We start from the raw sequence: 15,729 nt of genomic DNA, 5'->3' as shown, positions 1-15,729 counted from the left end.
AAACACTACTATAAGATCACTATATATATAAAAAAAATTCAAAAGAAAAAATTAAAAAAGGATTCAATTTTTTGAAAAAAAAATGAATAAAAATGAAGAATTAATTATAACCTTTGTTTTGAGTCCGAAAATATGTACTCTAACACTTGTCTATCTTTCAATCTTAGCTGATTGGTAACTTTAAAATCTTCAAACAATACAACCTTACGAGCTAATATGGATGATGAAGTTTTACAATTTAATTATGCATTTGTTGTTTTATATTTTTTTATGACCATAGGGTGAAGTTCATTCTCTAACATAAGTGTTTTCAATGCTTTAACTTACTTTTTGAGATAACTCAAAGATGTCAATTCATATTTTAGATCATTTATCTCATTCTCCATGTGAATAATAATTTACATAGAATACTTGTATGATATTTTGGTTGAGTCTTCAAACTTGGATACAAATTGGTAAGAAGTTTTTTGAGAATACATAAATGAGTCACAACCAAGTGTTAGAATATAAAAAGAAGTATGATGTAGTTTAAAAAAAAAACGAATTTTTTAACTTTTTATTTAAATTATTTTTAAAAAAAGTCCAATTTTTTTTAAAAAAAATATAGTAAAAAAAAATACTAGTATTATTTTTTATTTATCAATTCAAAAAAACTATTATTAAATAGCCCACAAAGTATTAATTACATTAATATTTTCGAGATCTGCATTTAATGGAAAAAAAAAATAAATATGGAATGAATTGATAAAAAATGGAAGGGGAATGAAAAAGAATCTAAGAATGAATCTTTATTAGTTTAATTTTTAATTTATTAAATAAATTTTAAATAGAAGTCCATATCAGCAAGTCACCATCAGGTTGCTCTTCTAAAAGTTTAAAAAGTCAAAAAAGTAAACTTAGCCTAGTCAGCAATTATCAACCATTAGATTAAGATCTAAGGGTTAAAAATAAGGGTTCCATCAGTGGGTATATTTTTTTGGGTTTCATTAAAATCGAATCCTTATATTGTTATAGGGATATTGGCGGCTAAACTACCTGAACTTTACGGTTTGTAACACTTAACCACAAAAACTGAATTTTTGGCGGCTAAACTACCTAAACCCTGGTTCCGTTTTGCTCTGCACACCTCCGTCCAAAAATCACAGTTAAGTGTCACAGTGGACTGTCCACGTGTACACACTTGTACACGTGGCAAATTTCTAGTGGTCCACGTAATATTAATTTTAAAAAATAATTGTAAATATTTAAAAAAATAAAAATCAGAAAAAAAAAAATAAAATATATTTTTTTTACTTTTTCTTTCTTTTTTTTAAGTAATTTAAAAATTAAAAAATTATAAAAATAAATAAATTATTTTATTTTCTTATTTTTCTTTCTTTCTTTCCCTTTTTCTTTTTTCTTTTTTTATTCTTTCTTTTTCTTTTCTTGACTGGAACCATCGACACCCTCTTCTTCTTCCTATCTTCTTCCTACTTTAATCTGCCATTATCACCATGAAAATTCATCTCCCTCTCTCACGATCTCCCTCTCGCTCTACTGCCATCTCTTAAATCTGAATATATATACATATATGTGAGAGAGATAACGAAAGTTTATGAGTTTAGGTTTAGATCTGAACTCGCAAGGCAAGAAGCGAGGTCGACGCATATGGTGCTTGGACGGAGGAAGATGCAGATGGTTCTTCGACTAGGATTCCCGCTTTCACTCTCTCTCGTCATCGTCGTAGATGGTGCTTGGATGGAGTCGTTTGGGCTCAGATCTGTTAAAGGTGTGGTGTGATGGTAGTGGTGGTGTGGTGGTTATGGTTTCAAGAGAGAAAATTATAGATCTAATTGGGATTTTGGAGTTAAAGATTTTATTTGGACTTTGTGATATTGTTTATGATTTGTGTTTCAATTTGTTGTGTTCTTGCCCTAATTTTTTTCTTTGATTTGTGCTTATAACCAACACAAAGCAGTAGCATCTTACAAAAAAAAAAAATAAAAAACTAAGCATTAGCCGTGGTAGTGATATGGTCTAATGTTGGTTATGGTATAGTGTTGGTTATGGTGTGTGTTTAGAGAAGAAGAAGTTGTGGGTTTAGAGAAGAAGAAGGAAGAAGAAGAAAGGCACTGGTTTTGTCGAGAGAAGAAAAAAAGCAAAACAAAAGAAAAAAGAAAAAGAAGAAAAAAGAAAAAAAAAGAAAAGAAAATAGAAAAAGATTTTTTAATTTTTTTTAAATACTTATAATTATTTTTTAAGACTAATACTAAGTGGACCATTAAAAATTTGCCACGTGTACAAGTGTGTACACGTGGACAGTCCACCATGGCACTTAACTGTGATTTTTGGACGGAAGTGTGCAGAGCAAAACGGAACCAGAGTTTAGGTAGTTTAGCCGCTAAAAATTTAGTTTTTGTGGTTAAGTGTTACAAACCGTAAAGTTCAGGTGGTTTAGCCGCCAATATCCCTATTGTTATATGTAATATATATATATATGTATATATAAAAATTACCATTAAAATTTTACTCTTTTTTTCTTGGATTGGATCCATCCAATCCAATTCAATACATACTGAACCTAAAATATTGGATGGATCCAATCCGATCTAAAAAAATACTAGGTTTAAAATATTGAATAAACCTAAATTAAACCAATAAATATATATGAAATACATCCAACGGATAGAACCGATCCAATCCAACATCCAATGGATGTTGGATCGATTGGATGATTGAAATTAATTGGATCAGATCGGATGGTAAAATCTAACATCTAATATATAATTGGATCGGATCTGGATAGGCATAGGCGGACCTAGGGGTGTTGAGGGAGGGCTAAAGCCCACCCTGAGATTTGAAAATATATTAATATACAATTTTTGTTTTCATATATACATAGTAGTTAAATAGAATAATTGGTTAAGACACTTTAAATTTACATGGGAGACTATGTTTTGAATCATATTGCCCCTTTTTTCTATGTGTAGTGTATCTACTTTTTATTTATTAGGAAAAACAAATGAAGTATAAGGTTTAAACTTATGACCACTACAATAAAAGGATGTTGCTAAACCATCATTCCAATTAAATTTAATTATTTATTTATTGTTTTAGATTATATTAAATATATAACTAAGCCCACCTTAAAATTTAATTTTGGGTCTGCCAGGCCTAAAAATATTGGATGTGATCCAATGAACACCGCTAATTGATATCATGAAATTATTGAAAAATATTAATATAAAAGGAATTAATTAAATATTTTTTTTTTATTTAAGCGTTTATATATTACCACCATATTTTACTTGGGACTCGAACTCAAGATGTCCAAGACACAATCCACTTATGGCCACTTGAGCTAGCCTCAAGAATGATTTAATTAAATCATGTGACTCGAACCCAGGAATTAATTAAATATTAGTATTAAATATAAGAGTGATACTATATGCAATAATTTTTTACACTAATATTATTAAATATTTCAAATTTAAATAATCATAATTAAACTATTTTATATTAAATAAATTATTACAACAACCGATCACCTAACCTAGTTTGAAAATATTAACATACAATTAATCATACACGTGCGAAGGGTAATTAACTAGTTTATAAATAGCTAGATTGAACTGTGTCATCATTCATCAATAATTGCGAAGACTTAAATTCAGCTCACTATTACTAATTTCGTAGACGCAGCCATGGGAGAGGTTGATCCGGCTTTCATCCAAGATCCCGAGCACAGGCCTAGGCTGGTGGTAATCGAAGCGGAGGGCATACCACTCATTGACCTTTCACCAGCAATAAGCACCTCCGAGAAACTCGCGAGAGAGATCGGTGGCGCGTGTAGCGAGTGGGGATTCTTTCAGGTGATCAATCACGGGGTACCACTGGAGTGTCGACAGAAACTGGAGTCGGCAGCGAGGAAGTTTTTTGGTCAGGATGTGGAGGAGAAGAGAAAGGTGAGGAGGAACGAGACGAGTGTTTTGGGTTACTTTGATGCAGAAAACACCAAGAACGTCAGGGACTGGAAGGAGGTGTTTGACGTGGCAGTACAGGAGCCCACGGTGGTCCCTGTTTCCACTGATCCCACGGACGACCGAGTCGTTGAGTGGTTCAATCGCTGGCCTCTCTACCCATCGGAGTTAAGGTACGTATCTAAGTCAGGAATTAACATCATTTGTCTTGTTAAAAATGACTCTTCATAATCTATAAAACCAATCTAAGTGTTTAACTCAATTAATTAGACTCCATTATTAATAGTTGGTTTAGTGAGTTTTTTATCTAACTTAATATAAATGTTGGGTTACAAATATCTAATTCTAATCCGTTCAAAAAAAATATAACTAACCAATAATTTTATCTGTTTAATCCAATTAACTCATTTAAACCAATATATAGTATAAGCCTTTTAAATTAATGTTAAAAAATAAATATAAATTAAATAAATATTAAAATATTAAATAATATTTTTTTTAGAAAAAAATAAAATAAAAATATATACTTGTAAATTCTAAATTTCAACTTTAATATTTAAATATAATTAAAATAGTCAACTATTGAGATTGTTGGATTTAAGGACTTTTGCAAAATAATTTATTTATTTATTTTATTTAATAAAAAAGACAATAAAAAATGGGTAAATACTATTTTCGACCTCGTGTTTTGCAAAAATTGGCTATTAGACCCTCTATTTTGTTAAATGACAAAATGAACCCTATATTTTCCAAAATGGTAAAAATAGGACCCTAAGCTCAATTTTTAACAATTTTATTTTTTTATATAACTAACTTTAAGACAATTTCTAACATGAATAATAGATACAGAAAATGTAACCAGTTTTGTCATAACATCTATAGATTAAATTATTATTAAGATTTATCTTGATAAAATATCAATTCAAGGTCTTATTTGTACAATTTTAAAAAATACAGAGTCTATTTTATCATTTAACAAAACAAAGAGTAATTAATAACTTTTACAAAACATAAAGTCCAAAATATTATTTACTCTAAAAAAATACACATTTGCTTATACAAGTGTCTTTTATTTATTATATAAAAAAACAGACTTATAAATTTTTTAAAATTATTAAAATTTATATATAAATCTACATTTAATTTGATACACGTGCTCCCAACAGTATATATATAAATAGGGCAATCATTTTTGTCCTTATTAGAAGGGACCTTTTGTTTTCTTTAAATAGAGAAATTTTAATTTAATTTTTTTTTTTCATATGATGTTGTAGTTATATCATTCATTTTTCTAATTTTCAGAAAATTTAAAATAATTTATGATGTGAAAAGAATAGAACAAAATCGTTAGTTACACTCGTATTAAGAAATTTGAAAAGTAACACGTATGCAACTAATTGGTCAAATATTATTTTTAACACTCTAAAATTTGATATGTTTTTAAAAAGCAGTGGAATGAAATGTATGCTATAATTGTAAGATATACATCGTCATCAAAATAGATGAATTATTATTTCTCCACATCTCCAAAGTAAAAAGTTCCTAGCAATAGAGACGAAAGTTGGTGTCCTTACTGTAATTGATATAAAAGATAAAAATTTGAGCTTAACTTTTATCATGATTAGGGAAGCATGTGAGGAATATAGTAGAGAAGTGGAAAAACTAGCTCACAAGATGCTGGAACTTATTGCTCTGAGTCTAGGCTTGGCAGCAAATAGTCTGAATGTGTACTTCAAAGACCATCAAACTACATTCATGAGACTCAATCACTACCCTCCTTGTCCCTCTCCTGCCTTGGCACTTGGTGTGGGTCGCCATAAGGATGGTGGGGCCTTAACTGTTCTAGCTCAAGATGAGGTTGGAGGATTGGAAGTTAGGAAGAAATCAGATGGAGAATGGATTCGGGTCAAACCCACCCCCGGTGCTTTTATCATCAATGTTGGGGACATTGTACAGGTACCATGCAAAAGAACATCTATATATCCTAACTTGTAACAAACTAGGAATGCCTATTATTAACATTTTTCTTTTATTTTTGAATTCTGATACATTATACCTTAATTAAAATCATAATATTAATTTGCAAATCATGTAACATTTGGATTTCTTGGTTCAGGTTTGGAGTAATGACAAATACGAGAGCGTGGAACACAGGGTGATGGTAAACTCAGAGAAGGAAAGATTTTCAATTGCATTTTTTCTAAACCCTGCACACTACACTGTTGTCAAGCCCTTGGATGAGCTGATTGATGAGAACAATGCCCCTAAATTTAAGTCATACAATTGGGGCAAGTTTATGACGCATAGAAAAGACAGTGCTTTCACCAAACAAAATATTGAAAATATCCAAACTCATCATTTCCGCATGCAGGAGTAAAATATACTTATATGCTACAATTTATATTTATGTACTGTGAATATTTGTGTAATATATACAGAGGTGTTGTATATATATTGAAAATAAATTGTCTTCTGAACACGGTTCAACATGTATATGGGTGGGACAAGTTTAATGATCAGTTCTTACAAAGGTGTTGTCGAAACACTACTAGTGAGTCAGTTAGCTTCAAAATGTTGTAAAAGAAATTAAATTGATGAATGTTGATATGTGTAATGGTAATGGTAATAAGAATAGTAATGGAATGTAGTGGTAATATTATTATTGTGTTTGTCTTATTTTGTAATGAATATCTTTATATATAAAGTGTCTTATTTAACGGTTTTTGTTGCTTTAACAGAATATTTTAAGAATTTAAGAATATAAGAATACTAAGTAATATAGCCGCTCTTGCTAATTTAATTTTTTTTAGTACTATAATTAAAAAACACTATTTATTAATATACTAAAATATTTACTTAAAAAATAATTCTACCATATAATTAAAGTAAAATTATATTATCTAACTCTCATTAAAATAATTTTATTTATCAAAAGATAAAACTCTATATAAAAATTTTTTAAGTCTATGCACAATTTTATTAATTATTATTATTTGGAGTTGTTTATTAAGAAGTATAAAATTTATTATACATATTATTTTAAATTGATTTGTTAAAAAAACTATTATTATAAAAATAAATAAATAGGGTGATGTAGAAAAGTATTAGGGTACTGTATCTCATTATATCTTATCCTTTGTCATCACCGTATCTTACCTAAATTTTAAACTTTGATATAATGTTATAACAATTTTTAAATTTTGATATTTTCTTATATAATATTTTTTATAATATTATGATTAATTATTTTAATAAATTTTTCATATTTTCTTACTAAAAACATAATATAAATTGTAAATTTTAATTTTTCAAAGATTTTTTAAAAACTAATTAGTTTGGAAAATATATAATTTGAATAAATTAATGTAAATTTTATATGTAGTTAAAATATACTTTCTAAAATAATATATGTTTGTATAAAATTCATTAATTATAGTGAGAAAATAAATAAAATCATGTTTCTAAATAAATTTAATTTTATATGGTACGTTATAGATATTTTTTAATCAAATAATATTTTTTAATTATTTTTCATTGTATAAATTATTTTTTAATATATATAAATATAATTGGATTGGATCGGTTTTTAATTGGATTATGAAATTGACATCCAATAAATGATCCAATCCAATTAGAATCTATCTTTTAGCATCCAATCAAATCCAATTTTAATTGGATATCCAATTTTTTGTAATTGGATTGGATCGGTTCAGCTCAATTGAATTGGATTGGATGTTGCCCACCCCTAGCTGACCCCATCCTTGAGAGCGTACAACACAAACAGAGTGGATAGATACTTTAAGGCCTTTGGGTGTGAATTGGGTCAGACTGATATGGTAATAGTTGGCCATCTCTTTGAAGTACGGTTGCAAAGGTAGCATTACACCCTGTTTGGCGTGAGGCCCCAACCAAGCACAATAAACCTCTCTAGGGTCGGTAGCCAGCAGACTGGGAGAGGGAAGGAAGCATTCAACATTCCCCAAGAGACCATCATCGAAAAGATTAGTCAATCTCTTCATGGTCAGGACGGATGGTGGAGAGATGCATCGAACTTCCCTTGGACCTCTCTTGTTTATGGGATGAGCCTCGGTGTACTCCTCCTCGATGTAGTCCCAGCCAGCCTCCAAGACATCCCCTGTCTAAGAAACAGGTTCTCCTTTTTCATTGAAGCCACCAAAAGGCAGCACCCGAGCTACCCCCTCTTCCTCATCGCCTTTGGCCTTAGAAGGAGTTGTGGGACGAACCTCACCTTGGTCTTCCACCTCTTGGACTTCAACATCTCCAATAGTCTCCTCGTCCTCGACCGCAGGGGGCCTGTTTTGCTCGGACTAGAGTAGCTAGATGGGCGATATGAGGGTCGACAGATGAAGGTTTTTTTTACAGTCTACTTGGTTTGTGCCATCATTTTACGTTTGGACGAAGTTTTATTAGAAGTGTGCCTTACAATAGTAACAATAAATTTGGAAATAGAATTTACTCTAGTAGCTGAAATTGGGCAGCCCTTGGGTAAAGTGTCAACTACGCTCGGATGGACCCTATACGTCCAGCTAGCAAATAGATAGCATCTCCAACCTTTTTTAAGTTCCCAGATGAAATGGTCGTATCCTTCGCCATGAATTTGGTCGGGATAGAAATAGTGTTGCACCTCAGGTTCCGGGGAAGGTGTATGCTCGCTACTTACTTTCTAATCTTTGAAACTAGAAATTGAAAGATCGTCACTAGACGAAGATGGACTAGCACGGAGGCTGGGATGATCTTGTTGGGTTTTGTGCCCTAAATAAAATTTATTTTAATATAATCAGATTTACTAATTAATAAAGATCAGAAACTGCATTCTATGTTGCATGGTTCACATGATTTATTTCATGATTATATTTAATGTATAAATTCTATTAAGTCTAGAACATATGTATTTGTTCATGATTATAGTGTTGTCAGCATAGTGGAATATAATCATGATTACATGTTCAAAAGTTTAATTCCCTAATTTGTCAGTTCACTGGATTTAGACTGGCATGATAATCAACGATATGTATACTTACACCTCGGATAAGTGTTATGTCATTTCCAGGGCATTGGCAAAGTTTACCAGTATCAGATGTATGGAGTATACATTAGAAGGGACCGATATTGATCTTAGATAAGATATCCTAAACTTACCGTTATATCTTTCTAAGTCAATATCAATGGTTAATCTTAGGTCTATGGTTCTTAATCCTGACATGGTTAGGTTCGATCTCAAGAGTGTTATTTGTGTTCTTTGATTTGTTAGTTAAGCCTACCTTTTGATCTGGGTGATACGTACATTTTGGAAACATGATAGTACAATTGAGTGGGAGCGCTAATCATAGATATGGAATCTATAGCTTCTATCTGGACATAGAAGTGAAACGATGATTTCCTTCGAGCTTGGCTGAATAGAGATAAATGATTGAGATCTCACTTCAGTAATTATATTAGTTTACTGAAATATCATTTATAGGTAGCTAAGTGTTTTAAGGATAAAATACATTGAAGGGTAGAACGGTAAATTTGTCCCTATTCAATGTAGATCATCTATAGAGGATCCTTGACTATTAGGATTGTAACAATAGATAATCATAATGTATCTATATCGTGGTACATATAGAGCATTCTATATAACTGAGAGTGTATTCAATTGCAAGTTCTATAGTGGTTCAATGAGGAATTAATAAGTTGAGAATTTACTTGGTGAATTCTAGATCTACTTATTGAAAGTTCGGTTATATAGGCCCATGGTCCCCTCACTAGTTGAGATAATACTGCTTGCAGATTCAGTTAATTGATTTTAATTAATCAATTATAATTCTAAAATTAGACTATGTCTTATTTATGAATTTTTACTAAGCAAGGGCTTAATTGTGAAGAAAAGAGGTTTTGTGGTCAATTTGTTAATTAAGAGACTTTGTATGGTCTAATTAATAAATTACATAAATGATAATTTTATTTAGTAATTAATTATAATTATTAAATAAATAGTTTTGGCATTTATAAGGATTCAATTGGAAAATATAGTATTATTGAAAAGAAGAATAAGTGGTTGAAATAAAGTGGAAAAATTGTAACTAGAGATTGGCCCTTTAAAGTGTACGACCAACAAGTATTTTTTGCCCAATATTTTATTCTTTTAATCCATATAATTCAACTCTAAGCCTTAGTTGAAACACTATAAAAGGAACATGATACTCTCACTCATCCAACTTTGTCAACTTGACTATTCAACCAAACCTAGATGAGAGAGTTCCTTCCTTAGTGATTTCACCTCCTTCATTGTTCTTCCATATTTGAACCTTGAGTGAATGAGTGACATGCCCACACATAGCAAGTCAAGTACTCAATCATAGTGAGTAAGACGGTGGTAACCAAACCCGAAGGAGAGAAAGAGATCCAGGTTCAGATCTTGATAATGCTCTGCGACAGAAAGGAATCAAGGGCTAGAGATCTTGAACGGAAGGAGTCATTATATTCCGTTGCAATCAATGTAAGGTTTACTCAAACCCTTATGTGTTTATTTCATTGTTTTAGAGAATTCATATTTAGGATGTTAATCAATATACTTGTTAGTAAATCTAGATCCTGGTAAAATATTCCCAGCAGATCTTTGTACAGGAGTTGAAGCAAGTCCTGGTTGATATGATGCTTGCCTTCCCAAAAATTACCAGAGTTCATCTACAAAAGGTGGGAGACAAAAGAATAAGAGTTGGTCGAGATAACGAATGAAAACAGATTGTATATGCTGACCATGACTGATTAAGAATCAAAAGAAAAGATTTCACCCAGAAATGAAATTTCCAATCCCAGAAGTTCAAAATTTCATTTAGAACCTCATATATGTCAAATCCTTATGGACGGGTGGGGAGGAACAATTTAAGGTTAAAATCGAAGCGCAGTCAAATAATTAGGTGTTATGGTTAAACATCAATTAAATTTCGTAACCCTAAACCTAGTTATTCTACAATTAACCTAGAACAGTTCAAGAACAGGAAAAATCCACAGTAGAGAATTCAGAAATAATGCATGAATTTCATTGCAAGTACATAAAGAAAGGAATGAAGAACTTACTCACTGATTATAAGCTTTCTTTCTTTGTTCGGATGGTATCGTTATGAGTTTTTCTATGAATTCCTCAAAGAAGCTGAGAGAAAATTTGCTTGGAAATTTTTGCTTTAGTTCTTTAAGAGTCGAAATGGCTAAAAAGATCACCAAAGGAATTGAGTTCTATTTATAAGCAATCTGAAAAGAAAATTAATCATTTCAAATTTTGAAGATTTGGGTTTCCTCCCAAAAGTAGACGTTAAGTACTCAATACTAAAAGTATAATTGTCAAAGTGTGCTCAGACATCGAGCCGTGATTCGAGGTATAGCTTTCAATAGGCATTAAATGGTCAGATATCGAAGAGACCCCCATTTAGAGTCCTATCAGATCAGCATCCATCATCAAAGACACGAGTCACCCATCCGGACAAGACTCCAAGCTGAGTGAAGTCCACGTGCGACCAGGAAGGTCCCACGCAGACTTGGGGCAAATGTTATCCTATTTTTTTACACCTTGACGTGGTAAGGAGAATGGATGACACGTGTCCCACATTTTTGTTACCTGGGTAGAGGGAAGTATTCCTAGTAGCCCATTAATAGTTAATCTTAATGTCTGTTGCGACAAACATGTCCGAACAGGTTAATCAAGGGGTAGTTCGACCAAGATACAAACATATTTGTACCAAGCAAGGCATATAAGTTGGAAATTCCAGAGATTAGTCTTGTCGTTTCCAAGACACGAAGATTATCCCTATAATCGTGAGATTGAGTAAGAGAATAAAGGCAATACGCCTTAGTTTCTTTTTCTTTACATTGTAATTATAGAATTAAAATAATTTCTTATTTTATTTATTAAAGATTAAGGAAAATCATTCTTCATGTAATAAGCTCCTATAAATAGTGGCATAATCTCACTATTGAGAGGGACAAAAGAATTAATCCAGATAAACACTCGAGAGAGAATAGTGATCTAAGAAAAAAAAATAACTTAGAGATCTATTGTAAGAGCTTTAGAGAGGAGAGCACTTTATTCCTTCTCTCAATTTAATACAAATACAAGGGGAGTAGGCTATTACCATTCTACGAGGTCGAACCTCTTTAAAATCTGGTGTTCTTTTTACTTTACTATTTTTGCTTTTTATTATTTATCATATTTAGTCGCTTTATTTTGACTCACTATCGTTAGCTAGAAACGAGGTCAAAAATGTGTATATGATGTATCTTGTGTATATAGATATTAATATATTTATATATTATATATATTAGATACGTAGCATATATATTTATTTGTGAAACTAATGTTTAGTTTGTGTATGTTATATATCATATCATAGTAACATACATATAGCATTAAAAATTACGGCATAAATCCCCAAAAATTTAATTTGATGCAGATAAGTTCCTAACTTCAAAAATAGTGGTTATAGTACGCCAACTCCTCCATTTCTACTTTTTCTTCTAGTTTTTTTTTCTGCCAATAACTTCTCATCTCCAAGAACATTGGAGACTTTTTGGTGCACTGGGATTCCTTTCAGACTTTCTCTCCATAGCACAAAGTCCATAGTTCCATCGAACTTCTCCAATTCGAATCTCTCCATTGATGACATTCAAAGTTTCTTCAAGAATTGTAGCAGAAAAAATTTAATTTTGCGTTCATGATCGATTACCAAGCTCTGATTTGTAGGAAAATTACGACTAATAGTGCAGAATTAAATCAAAACTTTAACATTCAAACAATTAGCAAAAACATGATTAACAAATCAAGAGCAATAATTGGATGAAAAACAGGGGCAAACAGAGTATTGAAAACCAGAAAATAATAAATGCAAAAAATAAAGAAATCAACACCAAGATATATACTGGTTCAAAATTGATAGATCGATGTGATCTATGGCTCTACTCTAGTTCTGGAACACCACTAAATCTTCTATATTGATTGAGCAAGAACAAATACATTACAATCGAGATAGATTCTCTGTTGAGTTCTCTCAAAGTGTTTCAACTCTCACACTCTTACTGAAGAATCTTCTTCATTTATAGAAGATTCTTCATACAAAATCCAAACACAATCTCTCTCTTTTCTCCGTACCTCTCAATCTCTTTCTCTCTCTCTGACTCTCAATCTTAATCTGAATTGTGTGTTCTTTGTTCTTCTCAAATGCTTAAGTGGGTGGTATTTATAGGCTTAGGATTAAGATCCTAAAGTCGGTTGTTGCAAGAACTGAAGTTGTTAAATTAGTTAGACAATAACTAACTTAACCAAATCTTCTATGAGTGAGATCTCTGTTGGGTTTTATGCCCTAAATAAAACTCATTTCAATATAATCAGATTTACTTATTAATATAGATCAGAAATAACATTTAATGTTGCATGGTTCACATGATTTATTTCATGATTATATGTACATAATGTATGAATTCATCTGAAACCCTTTTCACATACTTGATCCTGTTTATTGTGTCGTCAACACATTGGAAAGTAAACATGACTATGTGAATAAAGTTCCTAGATTTATCAGACATAGGGTTTTACTGATATGATAATCTACAACAGAGTTTACTTGCATTTGGAGAAGTGCTATGTTCTTTTCAGAGCAGTGGTTAAAGTAAAGCTCAGGTTGGATGCATGGAGTATGCATCGAAAGGGACCGATATTGAACTTTGACTTAGATTTATTAAACTTACCGTAATATCTATTCAAGTCAATATCGCCTAGTTGATCCTAGATCAAATGATCTTAATCCTGTTATGATTAGGCTCAATCTCAGGAGGCTATTCGTGTTCTTTGATTTGTTAGTTAAGCCTACTTTTAGGTCAGGGTGATACGTACATTTTGGGAACACGGTAGTGCAATTGAGTGGGAGCGCTAACATAAACATGGAATCTATAGCTTCTATCTGGCGAATAGTAAGTAAAGGATGATCTCCTTCGAGCTTGACCAAACGAAAATAAATGGTGGAGATCTCATTTCACATAAGCTGAAATATCATTTATACGGGGTTAAGTGTTTTAAGGATTAAATACATTGTAGGGTGTAACGGTAATCTAATCCCTTTACAGTGTAGATCATTCATATAGAGGATCATTGATCAAATTAGGATTATAACAATGGATAACTAATGATGTGTCTATATGGTGGAACATATAGAGCATTCTATATACTGAGAGTGCAATTCTAAGTTCTATGCGTGGATTCAACGAAGAATTAATAAGTTAGTGAATTTTAGTAATAAATTCTTGATCTACTTATTGGAAGCTCGGTTATATAGACCCATGGTCCCCGCGCTAGTTGAGATAATATTGCTTGTAAGACTCATATAATTGGTTTTGATTAATCAATTATAATTCTCAATTTAGACTATGTCTATTTGTGAATTTTTCACTAAGTAAGGGCGAAATTGTAAAGAAAGAGTTTTAGGGGCATATTTGATAATTATGATACTTTGTATGGTTCAATTAATAAATATGATAAATGACAATATTATTTAATAATTATTTATAGTTATTAAATAGTTAGAATTGGCATTTAAATGGTTGAATTAGAAAATTGGCGTTTCTGAGAAAATCAGATGCAGAAAAGATAAAACTGCAAAATTGCAAAAAGTGAGGCCCAAATCCACTAAGCATGGCCGGCCACTTTTGTAGGGAATTTAAACTGATATTTTCATTATTTTAATGCCAAATAATTCAAACCTAACCCTAGTGGAATGCTATAAATAGATAGTGAAGGCTTTAGGAAAATTACACTAAATTTTCTACACTTCTGATTCAGAAAAAACTGAGCATCTCTCTCTCTCCCTATCTTTAGCCGCCACTTCCCTCTTCTTTTCTTCTTCAATATTTCGAAATTCTTAGTGTGAGAATAGTGCCCACACACAACAAGTGATACCTCAACCATAGTGAGGAAGATCGTGAAGAAAGCCTTTCAGCAAGAAGGAGTTTCAGCACCAAAGAATCAGAGAAAGAGATCCAGGTTCAGATATTGATAATGATCTGCTACAGAAAGGAATCAAGGGCTATATATCTGAACGGAATGAGTCATTATATTCCGCTGCACCCAATGTAAGGTTTCCTAAACTTTATATGTGTTTATTTCATCGTTTTAGAAAGTTCATATTTAGGGTGTTAATCAACATACTTGTGAGTAGATCTAAGATCCTGGTAAAATAATTTCCAAAAATCTCCACGTCAGCATCAGTCTTAGTGCAACCGGATACATATATAAGCTTCTGGGATCATGGACCAAAGGAACTTCCTGAAGAAGCTTCTGGATAGGATAGAAACAGCTAGAGCCGACTATCTGGAACTGCCTTCCAGGGAGATCAATCTTCCAGGAATAATAACTAGCTGTGCGAAACTCCTTTTTTGAGGAGGGCTAGGTATCATGAAGGCTGAACCCGGAGTGGACATGATAGTCATCCGGGAACTCCCTTTCGGACACAACTATCATTCCACAAGACTCCTTCCGGGATGGACAAGTTAGCTGTCTGGGAACAACATCCGAGAGACACCTAACTTTCCAGGAACAACTTTCTAGGAATGATTTTGGAGACCTTTTCACTTGGAGGAACTATACAGCAAAAAAAAAAAATGTAAGGCAACCATATAATTATTATTTTCTCTTCATTTTTGGTTATAGATTAAGAGTTTTTTTTTTAACTTGACAAAAAAAAAATCAACATAGTAATAACTAGTGATACTGGTTAGGATTTTC

The 15,729-nt window shown here is 31.7% G+C and overlaps 1 protein-coding gene across 1 annotated transcript; it reads left to right on the top strand.

The window, feature by feature from the left end:
• Positions 1–3,534: 3,534 nt before the first annotated feature.
• LOC115703220 (jasmonate-induced oxygenase 1) lies at positions 3,535–6,681 on the top strand. Its single transcript, XM_030630734.2, has 3 exons — positions 3,535–4,132; positions 5,585–5,915; positions 6,076–6,681. The coding sequence occupies exons 1-3, from the start codon at positions 3,684–3,686 to the stop codon at positions 6,334–6,336; spliced, it is 1,041 nt and encodes a 346-aa protein (XP_030486594.2). The 5' UTR covers positions 3,535–3,683; the 3' UTR covers positions 6,337–6,681.
• The last annotated feature ends 9,048 nt before the right edge of the window (positions 6,682–15,729 follow it).

Source organism: Cannabis sativa, chromosome X (assembly GCF_029168945.1).
Source record: "Cannabis sativa cultivar Pink pepper isolate KNU-18-1 chromosome X, ASM2916894v1, whole genome shotgun sequence".
Lineage (NCBI taxonomy): Eukaryota > Viridiplantae > Streptophyta > Magnoliopsida > Rosales > Cannabaceae > Cannabis > Cannabis sativa.
Note: the sequence above shows the minus strand (reverse complement) of the source record. Positions and strands in the feature narration are given on the sequence as shown.